The 20739-nt window shown below is 50.5% G+C and overlaps 2 protein-coding genes and 1 long non-coding RNA gene across 4 annotated transcripts in view; 1 reads left to right on the forward strand and 2 right to left on the reverse strand.

Annotated features, from left to right (window-relative positions):
- The first annotated feature begins 56 nt into the window (after window positions 1-56).
- LOC149523769 (uncharacterized) lies at window positions 57-4225 on the forward strand. Its single transcript, XR_016350403.1, has 2 exons — window positions 57-194; window positions 2082-4225. It is a non-coding gene; the product is annotated as an uncharacterized LOC149523769 (long non-coding RNA).
- GPX1 (glutathione peroxidase 1) lies at window positions 4137-6224 on the reverse strand. The gene is made up of 2 exons (XM_075939617.2): window positions 5976-6224; window positions 4137-4834 (listed from the first exon to the last, which is right to left on the reverse strand). The coding sequence occupies exons 1-2, from the start codon at window positions 6186-6188 to the stop codon at window positions 4484-4486; spliced, it is 564 nt and encodes a 187-aa protein (XP_075795732.2). The 5' UTR covers window positions 6189-6224; the 3' UTR covers window positions 4137-4483.
- Window positions 6225-10765: 4541 nt separating this feature from the next.
- RHOA (ras homolog family member A) overlaps window positions 10766-20739 on the reverse strand; it is a 46510-nt gene continuing 36536 nt past the window's right edge. For both annotated transcript variants that reach the window (XM_075939615.2, XM_006117623.5), the window contains exons 3-5: window positions 18295-18415; window positions 14002-14132; window positions 10766-12020 (exon numbers count right to left, since the gene is read on the reverse strand). In XM_075939615.2, the coding sequence (XP_075795730.1) occupies window positions 11847-12020; window positions 14002-14132; window positions 18295-18415 (426 nt within the window). In that variant the 3' untranslated portion in view covers window positions 10766-11846. The remainder of the gene's footprint in view (window positions 12021-14001; window positions 14133-18294; window positions 18416-20739) is intronic.

Genomic DNA, 20739 nt, shown 5'->3' on the forward strand with positions numbered 1-20739 from the left:
AGTGCCCTCCGCCCGGGCGGCTCTTCTAGCCCTGAGCATGCGCATTAACGTGCGCTGTGGCGCTGCCCGGCCTGGGCATTCGGCCGGCTCCCTGTGGCGCCGCCGGGGCTGAAGGGCGCGAAAGGGGCGGGGCGGGGCGGGGCGGGGGACAAGTTCCCCTTCCAGAAGCAGAGAGGCTAATTTACATATCAACGGTAAGAAGCCGTTTGGCTCCTAGTTAGAGGCTGCGCCGCTAGGAGGCGCAAAGTCTCTGCGCAGCCGCGTTACCCGCCCGTGGGCGGCGCCTCTCTGCGCAGCCGCGTTACCCGCCTCAGCCTGTGCCATGTGGGTGGAGAGAGGCAGCCCCCCCCCCCCGGTGGTCCCAGATCGTTTCCGGGCCCGTCCCCAGGGCGCCGGATCCTTCCCGCAAACCCCATTCGTCCTGCCCCTCCCCCATCGTTGCCCTCGCCCCGCCGTGACGTCACGTCCGGCGAGTGCTGCCTTTGCGGCAGGGGCGCGACCCCGCCGCTCGGGGCCGGTAGCTGAATGCGGCCCGCGGGCCAGACGGGGTGCGGCCCGCGGGCCAGGCCTTGTCCACCCGCGTCCTCGCACCGCTCCCCAGGGCCCAGGCTGTCTGGACGGGGGTTGCCGGGATCACTCGGAACTCTCCCGTCCTGCATTTCCCTGGCGGGCTGCTTGTCCCATAAACATCCTGCAAGGGGGGGGGGGGTCTCTGCAGTGTGGCTGGTGTAAGAGAATCTGGACTAAACTGACTCGGGTCTGTTCCACTTCAGCAAGTCACGTTCCTAAAAGAGGACCCATGAAATGCGTTGCACACCCCAGGGTGCGGGGAGCGAGTATTTCTTGACCAGAACCAGACGGTCCAGATTCCACCATACTTCAAAAACGCCCTTGCTAAACAGTTTTGAAATCTGCACCAATAGCCTTGTTATGTTGCCTTCTGCTTCATTGTGAATGCTGAATACAGCAGCTGCTTGGTGCTAAATGCTGCACAAGCCAGGACATAATTGTTTTACACCACTGAATGCACATTCCCGCTCATTGTGCAAGCTACATTTGAAATCGGTCTAGGCTGCCTGCTCCTGATAGCCCAAAAATACCCTTAGCATCACTTATGTTACAGTAAGAGGTGGAGACTTACGTGAAAGAGGAAGACACTTATCAGAGTTAGGCAACTATAGCACCACATACTAGCACAGAAGCCTTGCGCAGTCTGTGCAAGAGACAGACATCCTGTTTTACACCAGAAGGAGTGACAGTTGAGCAACATTGTGGCAAACACTGCAACAGTCATTTCTTCAGCCCAATGTGAAACTGGAACTGACACTCAGATCCACTGCCCCTTAGGAACTGGCTTGCATGAGTACAGGAGAGGCAGAGACATGCTCTGGAGAATGCAGAACCATTTAGAAATGTAGCAGCTGAAGTGATGTTTCAAAGTTGGGTGGGACCTGGATCTAGCCCCCCAGCTTAATCTGATCCAACCCACAGCAGGCAGGCAGCCCCCAGACTCGGGTGCCCACACTGGGCTGGTGCCCACAAAGCACACTGAATTAAGTGTGAGAGAGACAGGTTTTTTATTCTTGTGTGTGGCCCCCAGTTGACTTTTCTGTGTGTCACTGGCCCCTGGCCAAAAAACATTCCTCAACCTTGTTCTGAATACACCTTCCTCCTCTCCCCAAGCCAACGGGTGCTAGTTTGTGTTTGGCCCACCTCAGCTCACCTGTACTGAAGAGCCTGTCGCCCCGGGCTTTGTCATAGGCTTGTTGCAGCGTCTCTGTGCACAAGGGTTAGAAATCACAGCCAAATACTGGGACTAAGCATGGCCTCCTTCCCTCCCTGTAGGGCGCAGGTGGCTTCTCTCCACCAGGAATTGGCCTGCTCGATTGTATTGACAGGCAAGCCCTCCCCCACCCCTCAGAAAAAGCCATGAACATATTTTCGCCGCTCCCGGTACCAGTCCCAACACACTGCTGCTGGGTACCTTGTTACTGTCCCTTCTTCTGGGCCCCTGGCAGAGTGCAGCTTGTATGTGGCTTGGCAGAGCAGCGCTTGTGTCTCAACCTGTTTTAACTCTTCAGGAATGTTGTGGTAAACTCGCACAGCCCCTCCACGGGCACGTCCGGCAGTATGGGAGAGTAACCCTCCGCTCAAGCGACACGCCAGCCCCCCGGCCAGTCTGGTGAGTGCGCACAACAGTTACACCCGTGCAGCTATCTGTTCACCCCTTATCTCCCACTGCCATTCTCCATGTGCACAAGCCCCAAGTGAGAGCAGAGGGGACGTATCTGTCACTTCCTCCAGGCCACGTCTCCCACGAGCTGTGGTCCCACAAGCCCCGTCACAGACCAGAACATGTGTGAGCCACTGGATGCTCTGTAAGACCTCACTCCCCATTTGAAGCAAAGATTTGTGCGGCATTCTCTGCCTCCTGCGCAGGTCAGAACAAGCTGCTATGACAAATACTTGTAACATCCAGCACAAGCCATGCTGAATTCAAAGTTGCAGCATTTTGGCAGTTCATTGTACTACCAATGGAAGCGTTACTGTGGGGTGACCTGGAAACACCTGGAAGACAGGATTCATGCCACCTCCGACAAGTACTGGAGTATCGCTCACACGCCGACACAGACATAACTCATCGCGGAGACAATTCGAGTGAATTGGACTTCGGGGGCAGATTGCAAACTCCCACGCGGGGCTCAGCTTTTGAAGTTACACCCTCCAGGGGTTGGGCGGGGACAGGACTCCAGTCTGCTGCTTACCTTGTACAGAGCACTTCGGAGACCCGCTCAGGAAGGAGTTAGCTGGTTCTTGTCCGGAGCACGAGGAAAACCTGCAGGTGGTGTTTGAACGACTTCCCTGGTCAGAGGCAGGTTTGCTGGCAGGCAGTGGGGGGGGGGGGGGGGGGGTGTTCCTGGTAACGCTGTTACCTTCGCAGTAATGGCCTGACACAGAAGCAGCTGGGGAGGGGGGGCACTTACAGGGGTTCCTGTCACTGAGGAGTGGACAGCAGGCTGCCTTAGCAGCCAGGTGTTGCTGGGGAGGTCACAGTCCAGGCAGAGTGCTGATCCAACTGGAACCCCCAGGCCAGGCAGCCGAGACACATCTCCTTCCCGAGGAGCCCAGGATGGGGGTCCTGGCTGGGCCAGAGGGGGTACAGGCCCAGCACAGAATGGGTGCCAGCAAAGTTGGAAGCAAGCTGGCATGCCCCGGAGTGACACACTGAGACGGGCTGGCTGGGGGCAGGGCTCTGGATGTACAATTTAGATGAATGGGCTAATCGAATAGTCGGTGCAGTTTGCATCATATATTCGATTAGCCGATAGGCGCCTCCGCCTGTGAAGAGAGGCAACAGTCCCTGGGCTGCTGCTACGCGTCAAATGAGAAAGCGCTGCGGGGAGCAGGGGCTAGCGAGGCAGTCTCCAGCTGGCCCCGGGCTTCACGCAGTGTTTCAAAGTGGCAGCACCGTGTGGAGCCCGGGGTCTGGTCCCAGAGCCCGTGCGGTGCTGCCACTGTGAAGCACCCCCTCTTTTTCCCCCCTTTGCTGCCTCGGAGAGATGCAGCAAGGGGGTGGGAAGTGACTAGTCCTTCACATCCCTAGTTCCTCTGTCCCAGCCAGCCTGGCACCCAAGCAGTTGGGCAGCCCCGGGGACCCATTGTCCTGCAGTACAGGAAATGCACACCCAGCCCTGGGTCCCCCCCAATCCCAATCCCTGAAGCCCCCACCCCACAACTCTCTGCCCTGAACCCCCACAGCTCTCGCTTGACTCCTGCACCCACCCATCCCCAAGCACTGCACAGCTCCCACCCCCTGCAATGAGTGCCCCCCACTCACGCTCCAGCTCCCTGCCTTGAACCCCTGGCACTCGATCCCACACATTTCCACCAGGTGCTGTCCTATCACACACACCCCCAACCACTGCCCTGACCACTGCAATATGACAGAACCGGTCAGTTCCCATCACCCCGATTGGCCAGTGCTATAAATTGGGTCAGACCAGACAGGATGGTTAAAATCTTTACAACCACGACAGTGCAACGTGGCCACCCCTTCTCCATACAGAAGCCATGAGACAGTAATCTCCCCTCCTCCCCCGCTAACGAGGCAGTGATGTCACAAAAGGACAGGCAGATGGTCTTCAGGAATTGTATTGGTAACACAAAGGCTCAAAACAAGCTGCCCAGACTCAGGGCTGCTTCCCCTGCAGCAGTTTGCTAAAAATTCACATGCAACTTTTACAGACAACATCAAGTGCTCCTCCGGAAGGGTTTGGAAGAAGCACCATCATGAGTAAAACTTCCATGGACAATAGCATTGTACATACAGGGCAAAGAGGTCACAGAAAGAGCAGGCAGGCCAGGTGAGAGACCTGAAGGCCAGCAGACTGAGGCAACAGGAGGCAGAGATAACAAGCCTGAGGAGGATGACAGAGCCGAGAGAGAAAAGTTTCTGCAGAACTTTGGCTTGGTTGAGAGCGTTCTAGGGGTCTTGCTGGAGGAGTTTTTCGATATCATCTTGGATCCTGATGGTTTCAAAGTGCCGGCTGTAGCGCTTGTAGGGCACGCCGTCCCGCCCAATGAGGAACTTCTCGAAGTTCCAGGAGATGTCATTCCGGCACACAGGAGACCAGATGATGTACTGTGGATTGGTCATCAGCGCCATTGGGTCATCGTGTGGGAAAGGCAGGGCCTCTTTCAGGAAAGTGAAGAGCGGGTGAGCATTTGCCCCATTCACATCACACTTCTCGAACACGGTGAAGTTAGGTTCATACCCTTTGCCGGGGCGGACGTGCTTCAAGGAAAGCAGGATCTCCTCATTGGTGGCATTCTCCTAGGAAGGGAAACGCGAAGCATGATCTAGCGCCAGTATAACCCACATGCCTGCTGGGTGTGGGGCCCTGTCCCATGGAGTGGCACGGAGCCTGCTTACAGAGAGGAAGAATGTTGCATCCTCTGCAGCCTTAGCCAAGAGCCAGCTGGCTTTTAGCTCAAGCATACACTAAGCTCCAGAGGCCCCAGATTTGGTTCTGCCTGTCGTCGTGACACCAGGATAAACACCAACAACGGGAATAATGGAGACTGCTCCCCCGCCATTCTGGCACCCAAACACGCGTGTCTCTGGCACACACACGGGAACCCTCAGCGTCTGCCTGCCTTCCAACGGTCAGTTCTCTTCCCAGCAGGAGCCAGTTGCAAAGGGCATGAGCTGTGGGGGGAGGAGAGGCCCTGGCAATGGGAGATGGTAAAAGAGTCCCCTCTTTCCAGAGACTGATGCTCATGCTAATCTCTCATGCGAATGCATCTTCCAGAGCCAGGCGGCCCTCGCAGCAGTGCAGTGACCACCAGCCACCGAGCTAAAGGGCAACACGTCCCTTCAGAAGACGGGCAGCCTGGTGTGAGGCAGTGGGGACTGAAGTCACTGTTATGTTGCATGTGATTGCTACTGTCCTGCAGTAAACCATGCATGTGCCTCAGTTTCCCTGGGCACTGCATCGCTGTCTAAATGGAATTCCGGGCGTGAGTTGCTGAGGGAGGCTGTCCCAGGTACAAAAGGGCCCAAGCTCAAGGTAACTTGAGCCGGGGAAGGGTGTGTGGCCAGGTGCCACCTTTTGCCTGGGAAGCTGGATAAAGGGGGAGGCGGGTGCGTGAGGGAGGGGGACAGGGTCCTGACTTGCCCCGCAAGCTGCGCTGCACTGGCTGCTCCTGGCCCCTGCGAGGCAAGAACCCTTCTGTTCTCCCTGCCGGCCGACAGTCGCGTCAGGGCCCGGGGACCCCACCCCGGGGTGACACCTGGCCAGGGCTAATGGCAGCTCGGCCTGGGCCTTTCAGCCACAGCAGGGTCCGGCCCCCGCAGCCCAGAGCCGGGCAGCGCCCAGGGCAGCTCCATGACACGGGCAGCCCTGCGGGGCTCCGACCCGCTGGAACCGCAGCTGGGGGTGTCCGCGCAGGAAGGCGCGCCCCGCCGGCCCTACCTGGTGTCCGAACTGGTTGCAGGGGAAGGCCAGCACGGCCAGCCCGGGCCCGTGGCGCCGCTGCAGCTCGCTGAGCTGGGCGAAGTCCCGGGCCGTGGTGCCTCAGAGCGACGCCACGTTGCTGACCAGCAGCACCCGGCCCAGCAGCGAGCCCAGCGCCAGCGGCTCCGCCGCACCCAGCGGCCGCGCCCGCAGCCCCGCCAGCCCCGCCATGCCGCCGGCCGCGCTCTGCGCTCTGCGCCCGGCCCGGCCCTGCAGCCCCGCACGGGGCGGAGCGGAGTCCCGGCCCCGCCTTGGCCCTGCCCTGCAGCCCCCTGGGCCGAGCTCCACTCGTGCAGCCTCCGCCCGCTCCGGGCTCCGCCCCCACAAAAGGGCCCGAGGAGCAGAGTCTGGGGGGCTGGACTGCGCGCTGCGGGCATCTCGGGGGGCTGTGCCCTCGAGCGCTCAGGCGCCGTCTCCCGAGTTGGTTCGTCGCTGCGGGACTATTGGGTGCTCGGTGCAGCTTGTTGAGGTCACGCATGGAGGAAGCGCTGAGACCTCGCCCTGGAGAGGGACAAACTAGCCCGGAACCGCCCCCTGCCTGGGGCTGACCCTTCCCCCAGGTCAGACTCTCCAGCCTCCCTCCTAAAGCCCACCCCTCTCAGCCCCCAAACTCCCTCCTAGAAAGAAACTACCACAGCTGTTGTAAGACAAGACATGGGTTATTTCCAGCTGCCATAGCTCTAGTCTACATGCTGCGGGGCAGCCCAGTTAGTCGGCACAGGATAAACTTCAACACCACCACTTGGGATAGGTCTAGACTGGCATGATTTTCCGGAAATGCTTTTAACTGAAAAGTTTTCCGTTAAAAGCATTTTCAGGAAAGAGCATCTAGATTGGCACGGACGCTTTTCCACAAAAGCACTTTTTGCGGAAAAGCGTCCGTGGCCAATCTGGACGCGCTTTTCCACAAAAAAGCCCCGGTCGCCATTTTCACAATCGGGGCTTTTTTGCGCAAAACAAATCTGAGCTGTCTACACTGGCCCTTTTGCACAAAAGTTTTGCGCAAAAGGGACTTTTGCCCGAACAGGAGCAGCATAGTATTTCCGCAAAAAGCAGATTTCTTACAGTAGGAAGTCAGTGTTATTGTGGAAATTCAAGCAGCCAGTGTAGACAGCTGGCAAGTTTTTCAGGAAAAGCAGCTGATTTTCCAGAAAAACTAAAGACCATGGCTGTGTCTAGACTGGCCAAACTGCTACTAGACTAGCTAAAGTGCTCCCAGACTGTGTGATGGTGTTGAAGTTCATCTAGCCTATGTGTTTATGACTGAAAAGGAACCCCAGAGCAGCTTTGTGGTACTTAAAAGGCCTCCAGGCCCAAATTGTGATCATAGGGTTTTAAATGATGAAAGACTAGTATACAAGGGCCCCACAGCATGCAATGCCCCTGAGCCTCCAGGCGAGTTAAACCAGCCCTGGCTGTGAGCCTGAGGCTTCAGCTTTGGCCCTGGGCCCCAGCCAATCTAATCCAGTCCTGGCAACCCTTTTGCAAGTGTGACCTCCTTGGATAATCTGTTGAGAGTGGTTGGGGTCTAGTTCTGTCTTTTAAAACCACTCTGTCCCAAAGGAGTAATTAAGGGAAGGAACTAAAGCCCTCTCTAGAAAGGGCACAGCTTTCAAAGGGAGAGGGTGAGGGTGGGGCACTCATGGGGATGTTTAAGGACTCTCATCCTATTGATGGACAGTTACTTGTAGGGATAACACTCCAATCAAATCACACCACCACTAGCCAGTGACACAGGTGTAACCCAGAGGCAGTGAGCAGGGAGAGTGAAGTCAGCTCTACAGCCTTTGCTAAAAGCCTGGTGGCTTTGAGCTCATGTGGGAGAGAGACATGGCTTTAGCCCCTAAAGTCCCATGTCAGATGCCTCCTGCCTGCTGTCTTTACCTGCGCTGTTGCCCACGGTTTTTCTACTTACAGGTATGAAGTTAAACTTACCTAACACTCCCTTTCATTGGGTCCAGAGCAGTTAGCCAGCTGATCTGTCATGTTGCTAGGGGGAAGTTCCTCCATGTTTTTTCCCCTGATAGTGCACTCCCTGGAAAACCTAGTCGAGCACTTATTTTGGGAGATCTATTTTGATGAGCCCATGGGAATTGGAAACCTTCCATATTGGTTTCCTCCTCCAGGCACTTCCACAATGATTCAGAATAAAATGGGGAGGGGGTGGGGGGGGGAACACTTTATACTAATGTTTGGAAATTAGGAAAAATACAGACAGCCTGACTGCCCTGACATTTTTATTCCAAAGGTTAAAACCTGGGCTCTCAGACCCCAGGGTGGCAAGTCCTCGGGAGATACAGCCCACGTTAGACCATCATCTTCCCCTTGGAAGAAGGTTAAAAACTAGGCAGCCAGTGACAAGGACACTTTTTTAAAGTGGGGGTGCTGAGCCTCCTTACCTCTGTCCCACTCTCATCCCCAGCTGAGGCTGGGAGCAAGAGCCCCCGCACATGGGGCCAGGACCCTGGGCAAGGGGCTAGCAGCAGAGGCCATGGTGCAGAGCTCAAACTAGGACTGCAGCACATGTGGCCAGTAGGAGAGGGAGGCATCCAGAAACCCAATGATTGGGGCCAGCAGCTAATAATGCCTAGGGTGCCAGGCTGTGATACAGACACAGGAACTAGAAGTGTGGAGGGTGGTATCAGCAAACCCAATCAAGAAATTCCAAGTTTCCACAAAATTCCAAATTCCGTATAGTTCATCTTTTAGATCCAGATAACCTCCAGGATAAAATGTGTAACGTTCTGGCATAAAGCTCCCCCTAGGCAGAGAATGTTGGTTAAGATGATAAACGGCCCCAACAGCCTGACTTTAAAGTTTAACTCAATCATATCACATGATTATTCTGACAAGCAATCTGCTCAGGAAATTGCAAACGTAAGGGAGGGAGAGAGCTTCTTGGAATTCTCTCTCAACACTCTCATCAAAAATAGCATTCAGGGAGGGGAAGTCAAACTACTGGGTCTCAAAGAAGAGACCAGAAGATCCTACTTGGATGACCCAGCAAAGTCAACAGTGCACAAAGATCTAGAATGTACATGAGGAAGAGGTGATGTAAAATCCTGGGGATTAAAGCCTCACAACAGAAATGATAAATACAAACTATTCCTGTAGCCCCATATTATTCAGAAACATCCCACAGAGTACAGGCTTCACACAAATGTTTTCTCCTCCGGCTCAGACTCCACGTCTTATCTCTAAACTGAAAATTCCACCTGTTGCTGTACAAATGTACCACAGTGAGACAATAAGTCGAAATGAACCTTCTCTGCCAATAACTGATAGAGCCTATATCAATGTGAATATAGTTCCTGGAAAACTAAAACTCATTGGAGGTGCCTATTTATGTCAAGTGTCAGAGGGCCAAACTTTCAGTGTTTCCTAAGACTAAAATATAGCTGAACTATTTCTAAGAAAGGGAAAATTATTTCCTTCAAACAGTTAAACCAAATCTGCAGTTTCAGAAACCATGTCTGGATCGGATATGGCCCCCTGTATACAAGTCTATCCTTGACCTCTTCTCCATGAAGCAAACTCCCCTACTTATCCCCAGAGAGTTTTCTGCCCAGGGCCCAGAGAATCTAGCACTTCCTGCTCCCGGGTTTGTATTGGCAGCGCTCTGGCAGCCGCTCATGGTCCCCAGCTGAGCACCATTGGGTTACACAGCTATTTACTAGTCAGTAGTAGAATGCTGGTGATCTGGGAGAGGAGGATGGTTTATGGGGTTTAGAAGACTTGTCTACATGGGAAGTTCTAGTGGGCCATTCACAGTGGTTTGAATTCATGTTCTCTCAGATAACCATGTAACTTGGGGAGACAAGCTCAGTCAGAATAACCCAAACTGGAAGGTCACTTGAAATGTGGGGATGGGGTGTGTCTCTGTGGCTGGGGTTCTTTGCTACAGCGACCAGCACAAGTTCTCAGCTGATCTGAGAAGGGGGAAAGCAGTGCTCTGCAGCGCCGCCCTGGCTTGTGTATGTGGTGGGGGGGTGCACGCAGGGAAGCGTGATTGCTTTAACAAATTGCATAAGACACCATCATCTGAGTAGCAGCAATATGGCCAAAGGCCAGACCCAGCCCTGCCTGAGGTTACCCATATGCCAGTGATGCAATTCTAGCCACATGCCAGTACTGTGTTCTGCTCAGTGACAGTTTCATACTTTCAAGCGCCCATTCCAACTGACCCCAAGCCTGTGTTAACAGACCAGCTCTGCAGTCCCAGGAGCATGGCACAAGTTCTGTCCCAACAGGTCACAGATGCACAGCTCACATCATACATACCACTCCCAGGGAGCTGAGAGAGGTGTACATTCTGGGGTTGGCTCAGAACATGTGACAACACCCAGACATGCTGCTGTGCAGGGTGCGTACTTGTCACCCCTCCTGCCGACATCACCTCTCGCTAGCCTCCTCCTGTACACGAGACAGTAAGCCACCTTACAGCAGCCAAGTGTCTGGGAGCAGATGGTCTAGTCTGAAAGGATTCTTCAAGGGACAGAGAGGTTTGGTTTTGGGCACAGGAGAGCAGGGAGAAGATGCTGGAATTCTGTGGCTGGATTCTGCCACTCTGATTTACTGCAGGCACCAGTGTGGAATCCATTGCTGTGAAAACTCTGCAAGTGTCAGGAAGTACCAGGTGAATGTCTTACATAGTTCTGGCCAGGAGACATTTTTGTCTGAGCCTGTCAGTCAGGGCCTCAGGGCAGCTGTGTACCACAGACGAACACAAACACCAGGATACCAGGAGCTTAGAAAACTGCCTTTAATTCTATTAGTTGTTGGAAAAAGGAAACAATACAGAAGAGTTTAGTTGGCTGCAGATCAGCAAGAAGTTCAAAGATGGGCATTTGGCCACCAGGTGGTAACCAAGCAACATAAAGAACTTGCTTTTGTATAGCCTGAAGCTGAGTCCAGCAGGTTAACTTAAAGCTTCTGAAATGTTCAGTTGCCTTGAGTGTGAGCAAGCTGCCTTTCCCGGGCTCCTAAGGCAGGTGCCTGAAGATCATATTAAAAAACCCTCTTCCCGGGTGCAGAAATTAGAACTGATATCATATTAATGGGTCAGACACTTACAAATGGGGGAGGGGAGGGGGAATCAGTTGTTTCCACTGGACTTTATTTTCAAATAAACTTTCTTACAAAACCCAGAACACCTTCTGCAGAGAGTACATGGAGCAGTGCTAAGAAATCCAATTATACAAAACTACTGCACTGAGCCTGGGGCACATTGATTTGTTTTTGGTACCATACATTTAAGTGGCACTAATTACATGGTAACGAAAAGGTAACTAACATGAAACCACAGAAGAGTCACCTCTTGATGGGACTCTTATTTCAGGGCGGAGAGCGCGTCCCAACTCTCGTTTCACACCCTACAGCCATGAAAAGATCCGGTCTCCCTCAAAGAGGACAGCCCTGCAGTTATTCTGGGCTCCACGCACCGCCTTGTACCCCACTGACGGGGCCATTAGTTATAAGGTAGTTACAGCCCAATTCTCAGTGGTACGAGCTTTTTCCCTCTTTCTAGAAAGAAGCAAGAAGTTCGAGAATTGTCTTCGAATTAGTGCCTGGCACACCCTGCACGCGCAGATGTCTGGTAAAGGAATGCTGACGTTACTCATGGGCACAGATGAATCTGATGCAGACTGTTATAAAATCATAGTTGGCTTCTAAATACTGGTAGCAAGATGAGTTGATTTGTAAATCTCGTAAGTAAATTTGTATAGATAAATGAAAAAGGCCAGTAATCATACACTAAGATTAATAAACAGCACTTCAAAATTAATCAAGTGCAGGGTGCGGCCTGGGCCATCTTCCCTTGGCCATGCTTTACACCAGAAGGCAGCCAGATTTTTTCTTGCCGCGTCGGGCTTGCAAAGCAGCTCTAGTGGCCATTTCAAAAACCTCCCTCACACCATCTTTGGTCTTCGCGGAGCATTCCATGTACCCGAATGCCCCAATGCGGTTTGCCATGTCTCTGCCCTCTTCCGGTTTGACTGGCTCCTGTGTAATACAAGAGCAGAAGCAAATTAGTAGGCTCTGAGAACGCCCCTGCAGGTGCCACCCCTTTCCTTGCCGGCCAGAGGTGCCACAAAGGCAAGCCCCCCGTGGTGGAAGCAAAAAGGTCAGGCTACCGCTTGGGTTCAATCCCCTGCTCATTGACAATCATCTTTGAACAGACATTTTCCTTCCCCAAAGTTGGGACACAGGAACTCCTCACATCCCTGCAGAATTGTTTAAGTCTGACCACGTAACATTTACTTATTTGACAAGGGAAACAAGAGCCTCGTTTGCATCAGGCAGCGTCGTTTCTAGTCCCTTTAGCCAGTGTAGTGTCAAATCTTCAGTGTGTGTGTTGCAAATACTTCAGGGGGACTCCACGTTTAACAAACTGGTTCTGTTCACAACTGAAGAGTCATGGAACCACAGTCAGGAGTAAAAGGAATTTCACAAATCAACCCCTTCCCCCGCCAATATTAACAGCTACCAAATTGACTTGTTTCTTTCTATAGAGTGACATTATGCCAGGACAGTCACAGGTGCCTATTTGTGCAGAACAAATATAACGGCCACACCAAAGGTCCATCTAGCCCAGGATTCTGTCGGCCGACAGTGGCGAGCACCAGGTGCCCCAGAGGGAGTGAACAGAACAGGGAATCAATCAAGCGATCCCTCCCCATCACAGATGTCCAGCCTCTGACGAAGAGAGGCCAGGGACACCATCCCTATTCCTCCTGGCTAACAGCCACTGATAGACCCAGCCTCCATGAATCCATCTAGTTCTTTTTTGAACACTGTTAAAGTCCTGGTCTTCACAACCTCTTCTGGCGAGGAGTTCCACAGGTGGACTGTGCGCTGCGTGAAGAAACACTTGTGTTTGTTTTAAATCTGCTGCCTATGAATTTCATTTGGTAACTCCTAGTTCTTTTGTTATGGGAAGAAATAAGTAACTTTTCCTTATTCCCTTTCTTCATACCTGTCATGAGTGTATAGACCTCCATCACCTCCCCCCGCCTTTAGTCTCCTCTTTTCTAAGCTGAAAAGTCCCAGTTTTATTCCTCTCTCCTCACATGGCACCCGTTCCAAACCCCTCATCATTTCTACTGCCCTTTTCTGAGCCTTGCTGTTCTTGCATGCTGAAAGGTGACTTCTCTTGAACAGCTCTGAGATGCTGCTATTGGCGATTGTTTTAAAAGGAACATTTGTTTTTACTCATTAACAAATCAAAGCAAGGCTGAAAACCACACCTCAGCGCAATGGTATCTTAGAGGGAGGGTGCACTCTGAGTACTGGAGAAATGGTAAGCTACCTGACAATCTAAGCATCTATTTTGTTGTGTGTGTGTGTGTGTGTGTGTGCCTGGTGTGTTGACTCTGCTGCATCACTGATCTCGCAATCTTTTAGACCCACTCCTCTGCTTTGGGGCATTCATCTACCAACAGTCTGCTGAGAGAGAACTGTTCATTTCTTTGAGCAGGACTTTTCCTGCTAGCCCCAAAGAATGTTACGAAAGCATCACTTGGGGCCTCTGACAAGGCCCTTTAAAAGAGGCTACTAAAGAAAATATCCAGCATCCGAGCCACATTTGGCTCTAACATCTGCATTTAGCAGCCTCATTCTCACTTCAACTAGGCAATCGTAACGCGTAACGGATGGTGTGTCTCCATCTGAAACAGGCTTTCCATTTTCCATCCTCTTCTATAGGATCGGAACCTTTCATCATCTAACTGTAAGCTCTAAGCCATTTCCCACTGATCACCTGGTTCCTGATCCCTCGGCCATTTCATCACTGGTGACCTGTTGCACAGCAGCTTTGCAAGCCACAGGAGCGCACAAGAGGGTGGAGGAGACAGGTGCTGAATGTGTGCTATGGGGATGGGTCCATGGAGAGCTGCCAGTCAGTGTAGACGTGGCGTTCATGTGCTCGCAAGCCATAGTACAAAAGCTGTCACGGCTCCTGCCTGAAGGGCAGAGAGAAACTTACCTGCTTCATTTTTGCCAGCTCTCGTCGTGTGTGCTCATCATTTCTCAGGTCCTTCTTGTTCCCCACCAGGATGATGGGCACGTTGGGGCAGAAATGTTTCACCTCTGGGGTCCATTTCTCAGGGATGTTTTCTAAAGAGAGGGGGGGAGGGGGAAAAGCAAAAAGCGTCTCAATCCACAGACGAGGCTCAACAGAAGTTTTATTTTAAGATCACATCTGCACGGTGAATGGAACTATCCTGCTTCATCTCTCACACACTTTCTTTCAATGAGAAGGCCCTAAACATCACAGTTCCTCCCTCCAAATACACAAGTGTTCCAAAGCCAGGGACCGGCTGTCACCTTCCAAACTGCCTGAATGAAGTGGCTGCTGATCTCCACCTTTCTGGGCACTAGCACATCTTTCTCCAACCCCCATTAACATCCAGAAAGCCAGGTCCCACACTCTGCACGTCCATAAGGCCCTGAGACCAAACCTGCTGACTTCCGATGCATGTCCAGGTGACACTGTGACAGACTGATGCCAGTGCCAAGGCTGTCCACACCAAACAGCTGGTGTGCATGAGTGCTCAGAGTAGGCAGGTGCTCAGCTACCTGGAGGAAAAGGTCTGACAAATGTTTCAATTGTGGGCTGCATGAGCTTCGTGAGAGCAAGACTCCAACATGTGTAGAGGAAGTTCCTACTCAGACCAAATGCAGCTCAAACCTGGCCCACACTTGTCTCCAGAGCACAACCCATACACAGTGAAGGATTTAGCCTCCTTTGTCACAGTGCTGATCTCCGTAGCCAAGCCCGGCAACATGTACAGCAGTCCTTTCATAAACCTGGCAATCGCACCAAGAGGGAAGACTCTGGAACCTTTTCAGCCAAGCAAGTAGACATGGCATCACTCAGCTTAGCAGCCAGGCATTCAGGGAAAGCCCTGGCACACAAAGGCCAAATAGCAGGCGCCAATGTTATGGGCAAAGCTCTTACCCCACCAGGGGTGGGCAAACTTTTCAGCTTAAGGGCCACATCAGAGTATGGAAATTACATGGTGGGCCATGAACTCAAGCCCCCGCCAGGCAATGGAATCTGAGGGCTGTAGTTTGCCGAGCCTGGCCCTACACACTCAGTGCAGCTAACAGGCAGCTCCAGAGCAGCATTCCCACTAATGGTCTCCATCCCTGCATAGAACCAGTGTGTTGTGTGCAGCTTTCTTGCGGGAACGGGTGCACGTGTGCCGCCAGCACAAACGTAGGTTTTAAAGGGTGACCCTAGGGACGATGACTCCAGCCACACTAACAACTTTGGAAGAATGTGCACACCCTGCGGGATGCAGCACGCGGTCACACGACAAGCGAGGCGGCACATGCTACCCTTGGAGCAGATTGGCACTCAGGCTGAAGGCTGCTTGTTCAGACGGCAGCAGCAGGCGCCAGCAGCTCCATCCCATTTCTGACCCTGTCTTCCAGGCCATTCTTCATATAAGATACCTGGGCAGGGAGGGGAACAGGGGACATCCTGACACCAGTGCCTCCTCCGCTCACTCTTGGGAGAGGGCAGGAACAGTGCAGCAGCAGATGGACACACAAAACAAACTAACCCCAGAGTACTAGTAAGAAAGACTAAATGGCACTTTAAAATGCCGCGTGTTTGCTACTGTGATGAAGATTACCTCTTGCCATCACGTGTGCCATTTATAACTATCTGCACTTGGCAGGATTTTACCTCTGCCCTTTTCATGTAGAAAACCTGTTAGATACCATCAAATGTATATAGCTTCATTTTCATTATCCTACCACTGACTGTACCTGAATTTTGCACCCAAGTCCAGCCAACTAAATAGAAAAAGTAGAAACATGCTCAAGATACTTTGTACATGACAACAGCTATTCTTCTTCCAAGGAGGAGATCCCCATGGTTGAAGAGTAACTGCTGTAACTGTGGTCTGTGTTTTTTTTTTTTTTTTTTAAAGAATCCAACTAAATCCTCTCTTTCCCCAAAAGTCATTAAAAAAAATCACATGTAATAACTATTTCCATAAATTACAAAAGCTGTTTGTATTATTTATGCCCAGCTTTTGCATTGGCTGACATGCTGGGGAACGGCTTCACTTACACACAGGTATATGTATCTAGTTCCTAAAATTAATGCTGCTTCCACCAGCTGCTTGAAATGTTTGGACTTAGCTTTGTCCGGGAACATGCATTACCGCTTTCAAGTTTGCTTCACAGTATCATTCTTGGTACTTGCTCACCTGTTGGGCCCCTGTCCCAGCTCCAGGGCTCCCCACGACCAGGAGAGGCCTCCAGGAAAGTGTGATTTCCCTTGCATTTCAGCATTGGTTGGGGGAAGACGGATTGGAAGCCATTAAAGCCAGATCTTCGCTGTATGCTCTCATTCTGGCTCTTTGGAGTACTGCCACCGAGACAAGGAGCAAGCACTTGGCATTAGGGGTTTTGTAGAATGAAGACTATGTGGAAGCTCTTTGAAGCAGGGGTCTGCCCGCGAACTCCCAAGCCAGGTGTCCATGTGCTCCATTTACTTAAGAGCAGAGCCTGTCAGAACTTAATGAGCCTGCCTGAGTTTTTCATTTGGTGACTCAGCAATTACACTGTAACTGGGGAACTGTGCCTGTTTCTAGAGAGCTCTGTTGCATGTGCACCGCATGGGTCCTCAAACACTCATCGAAAAATACCTACAACTATGTGACGTTTTGCTTCTCTGCATGTTTGTGGTTTTGTTTGTTGTCGCTTTACTACTGACCTTTATTGTTGTGTGTGGGGTATTCCTTTAAGAGTCAACATCCCTGAGAAATTGCGTAAGCCTGGCCTTTTCAGGGTTGGAAAATGTTGTATTAATATTCACAAGATCATAACTACTTCTAGTTGACTCAGATTTGGATAGCGCCTTAGAGCAGAGCTTTGTGCTGATAACTCTCCCTCTTGCATGAATGTTTTGTGGACTGCAAAAGCCTGTAGCATGCTATAGTGCTTTGGCAGGTGCTTTTCTGGAGAGCGGCTTTTGCTGATGATGTAGTGGTCTATTGGAGTAGGTTATTAAATTGGGCTTCTGGTGAATATTTTTATGCTTTCACTTAATGATCATGTATTTGTTTTATTTATATAGCAGTTTCCAGTCTGCCACATTATGGCGTATTTACTAGCTTGCCTTATTAGAAAGGAGGTAAACTACCTGTACTCCAAGGGCAGTGTTGGTTTTCCTTTTGATTTCATATCAAACACCTTAAGCAGTGCACTTTATTATTCACCCCTTGTTTTAATATTTGCTTTTCTTCCTCCAGACCTAGGAACTTTGAACAGTATATGTATTAAATCCAGGTTGTGTGTATGTACCGGTGGCATACAGCCACACGTGACCTTGGTACTGGTAGTGCACAGAACAGAATTCATCCCTCAGAACAGCCAGACTGGGTCAGACCAAAGGTCCCTCCAAGCCCGGGAGCCTGTCCTCTGACAGTGGCCAATGCCAGGTGCCCCAGAGCTCCCTGTTGAATGGGTGGCTTTTTCCCCCAATAGGATATGCATGTGTCTAATACAGTGAGTCCAAACTGCTTGCAGTGCAACAGCCTGCATTTGAGTGACTAACTGGCTTGTTTTACCAGTTTTTGCACAAGTACCATCACAGCAAATTCCTACACAACACTTCTATTCAAAGCCAGAATTGGAGACAAGTACGAAAAGCCGATCCTTTGTAGCATGCAGTGGGAATGGCTGGCAGAACAAATTCCTCTTTGGGAGTTTAACTCCATCACTCGCCAATTTTATGTATATCAGCATCTGAGCAGCACCTGATACTTCCATCGGGCGGGCAATAAAGATCCTCACAAATACATGAAATAAAAAGAGTGGCAAACTACAGCAATGAAACATCCATAAAAGGCTAAACTAGGAGTAAAAGTGGCAAACGTAGCCAACAGCGAAGCAGGCATACTAGGCAACCGAGAAGGCACTGAGGGCCATTTGCTTGCACAACCCTAAGTAGTCTCAGTAGGTAGGAGACACAAGAAGGTGCAGAATGAATGCACTGGCTGAATGGGCACAGCTACTGAAGACCGCTGCAAAGGCAAATTGAGCTCACGTGCATGTGAAGTGGAGTACCCACAGGGGCATTACTTGAAAAAGATTTACCAGGAAATAGCGAAGCTAGCATTACAATATATAATCAAATGTGGTTGGTTAGAAATCAGAATTCACTCAATTTAAGCCTAAATGAATTCCAGGCTGCACAGTATGCAGTCTCCTAGGGATACAATAATCTAGGAAACCAGTTGGACTCAGTTTTACTTACCTAAACTATCAGGACTATCAATTGAAAAACACATAAGTATAACATCAGTGTCTGGATAAGACAGAGGCCTAAGTCGATCATAATCTTCTTGTCCTGCCGTATCCCACAGGGCCAACTCAACCTATAGAAAAGAGTGAAGGCAGTTAGCTAAAATCATCAGGGGATTTCTAACTCAAGGGTGAGTAGCCCAAGCAAAGCAGAGAGTGGACTGCAGTTATGACAGGAGGGGAACACAATGGAAAGTTGTCTACTCTCTGCCTCCAAAAATTCATCTGACACATTAATAAGGTTTTCCATTCTATCAATGGCTCCCTACACCTCTGAAGAGTGGGCACTGCCAGAGAGAAAAGCCGAAGGGAGGGACCGAAGGGACAGAATGGCCTAGAAATAGTTCTCAGCACTGGGAAGCTGCTCTGTAAATATTCAGCAGAGAACTGTGTGTGCACTTGCTTTGCAGGAACTTGGACAAATTAAAGCAGGGGCGGGGAACCTCAGGCCCAGGGGTCCAATGTGGCACCTGGCTTACCTGGATATGGCCCCCAAGGCTTAGCCTCCCCCCCAGCTTTGGGGAGCCAGTGCTAGTGCTCCAACCCCCTTGCTGCCCTCCCTGGGGCTGATGCCCCCTAGGCTCTGGTGTGTGAAGAGAATGCGAGGAGTGTTTTTCACTCAGGGAGGATTTTTTACTTGTGTGGCCCCCGACTGATTTTTCTGTGGGTCAGCAGCCCGACCCAAAAAAGGGTCCCTACCCCTGGATTAAAAGGTTCACTCCAACCAAAAGAGAAAGTGTCAAAAGGCCACTCATTTGTGTGCAGTTTTACTTAACTCCCCCTGCCATAGTGGTAACATAAGCCTGCAATGTGCTTTGAAATCCAACTGCTCTCTTGTTGCATACAACACCCATTATAGCTCAGGGCTGGATACATTTTAATAGTTCAGTGTGGGACAGAGCTAGGAGGAGACTTACTGAACAGAATGTTTTGGGGAAAAAAGCAAAACCCATGAAATCTAGAAGACTGAGCAACACTACTACCTACAATAATAAACTTGTAAAACTGCAAACATGAAATGGATAAGAACGGCCATAACGGGTCAGACCAAAGGTCCATCCAGGCCAGTGTCCTGTCTGATGACAGAGACCAATACCAGATGCCTCAGGAGGAGAGGATTACGTGTTGTGATCCCATGTGACCCATCCCCTATCACCCACCTCCAGAGAAACAGAAGCTAGGGACACCATTCCTACCCATCTTGGCTAATAGATTCATGGAGGTTAGCTCCATCAATGGCTATGTAGCTCTTTTTTGAAACCTGTTAAAGTTCTAGCCTTCACCGCATCCTCTGGAAAAATGTTCCACAGATTGACTGTGCACTGAGTGAAGAAAAACTTCCTTTTGTATGTTTTAAACCTGCTGCCTATTAATTTTATTTGGTGACCCCTAGTTCTTATATTGTGTGACTAAGTAAATAACTTTTCCTTATTTGCTTTTCCACATCAGTTATGATTTTATAGACCTCTATCATATTTCCCCCCTTAGTCTCTCCTCTTTTCTAAGCTGAAAAGTCATATGGGACCTGTTCCAAACCTCTAATAATTTTTGTTGTTCTTCTCTGAACCTTTTTCAATGCCTATATATTTATTTTAAAACAAGGCAACCACATCTGTATGCAGTATTCAAGATGTGGGCATACCATAGTTTTATACTGAGACATTAAGATATTTTCTGTCTTATTCTATCCCTTTTTTAATGACTCTGAACATTGTATTTGCCTTTTTGACTGCCGTTGCACACTGAGTGGATGTTTTTAAAGAACTATCCACAATGACTCCAAGATCTCTCTCGAGTAGTTGTAGCCAAATTAGTCCCCATCATATCGTATATATAGTTGGGATTATGTTTTTCCAATGTGCATTACTTTACATTTATCAACATTAAATTTTATTTGACATTTTGTTGCCCAATCGCATAGTTTGGTGAGATCTCTCTGAAGTTCTTCGCAGTCTGCTTTGGTCTTAACTATCTTGAGCAGTTTGGTATCATCTGCAAATTTTGCTACCTCATTGTTTACCCCTTTCTCTAGATCATTTATAACTAAGTTGAATAGGATGGGTCCCAGGACGGACCCATGGGGGACCCCACTAGTTACCGCTCTCCACTTGGGAAAACTTCCCATTTATTCCTACCCTTTGTTTCCTGTCTTTTAACCAGTTACCAATCCACAAAAGAGTCTTCCCTCTTATCCCATGACAACTTAATTTACTTAAGAGCCTTTGGGGAGGGACCTTGTCAAAGGCTTACTTCCACTGGACCTCCTTTGTCCACATGTTTGTTGACCCCCTCAAAGAACTCCAGCAGATTAGTAAGGCATGATTTCCCTTTACAGAAGCCATGTTAATTTCCCCCCCACAAATTATATTCATCCATGTGTCTGAATTTTATTCTTTAC

This window comes from Pelodiscus sinensis, chromosome 11 (assembly GCF_052426305.1).
Source record: "Pelodiscus sinensis isolate ZL-2025 chromosome 11, ASM5242630v1, whole genome shotgun sequence".
In the NCBI taxonomy this organism is placed as follows: Eukaryota; Metazoa; Chordata; order Testudines; family Trionychidae; genus Pelodiscus; species Pelodiscus sinensis.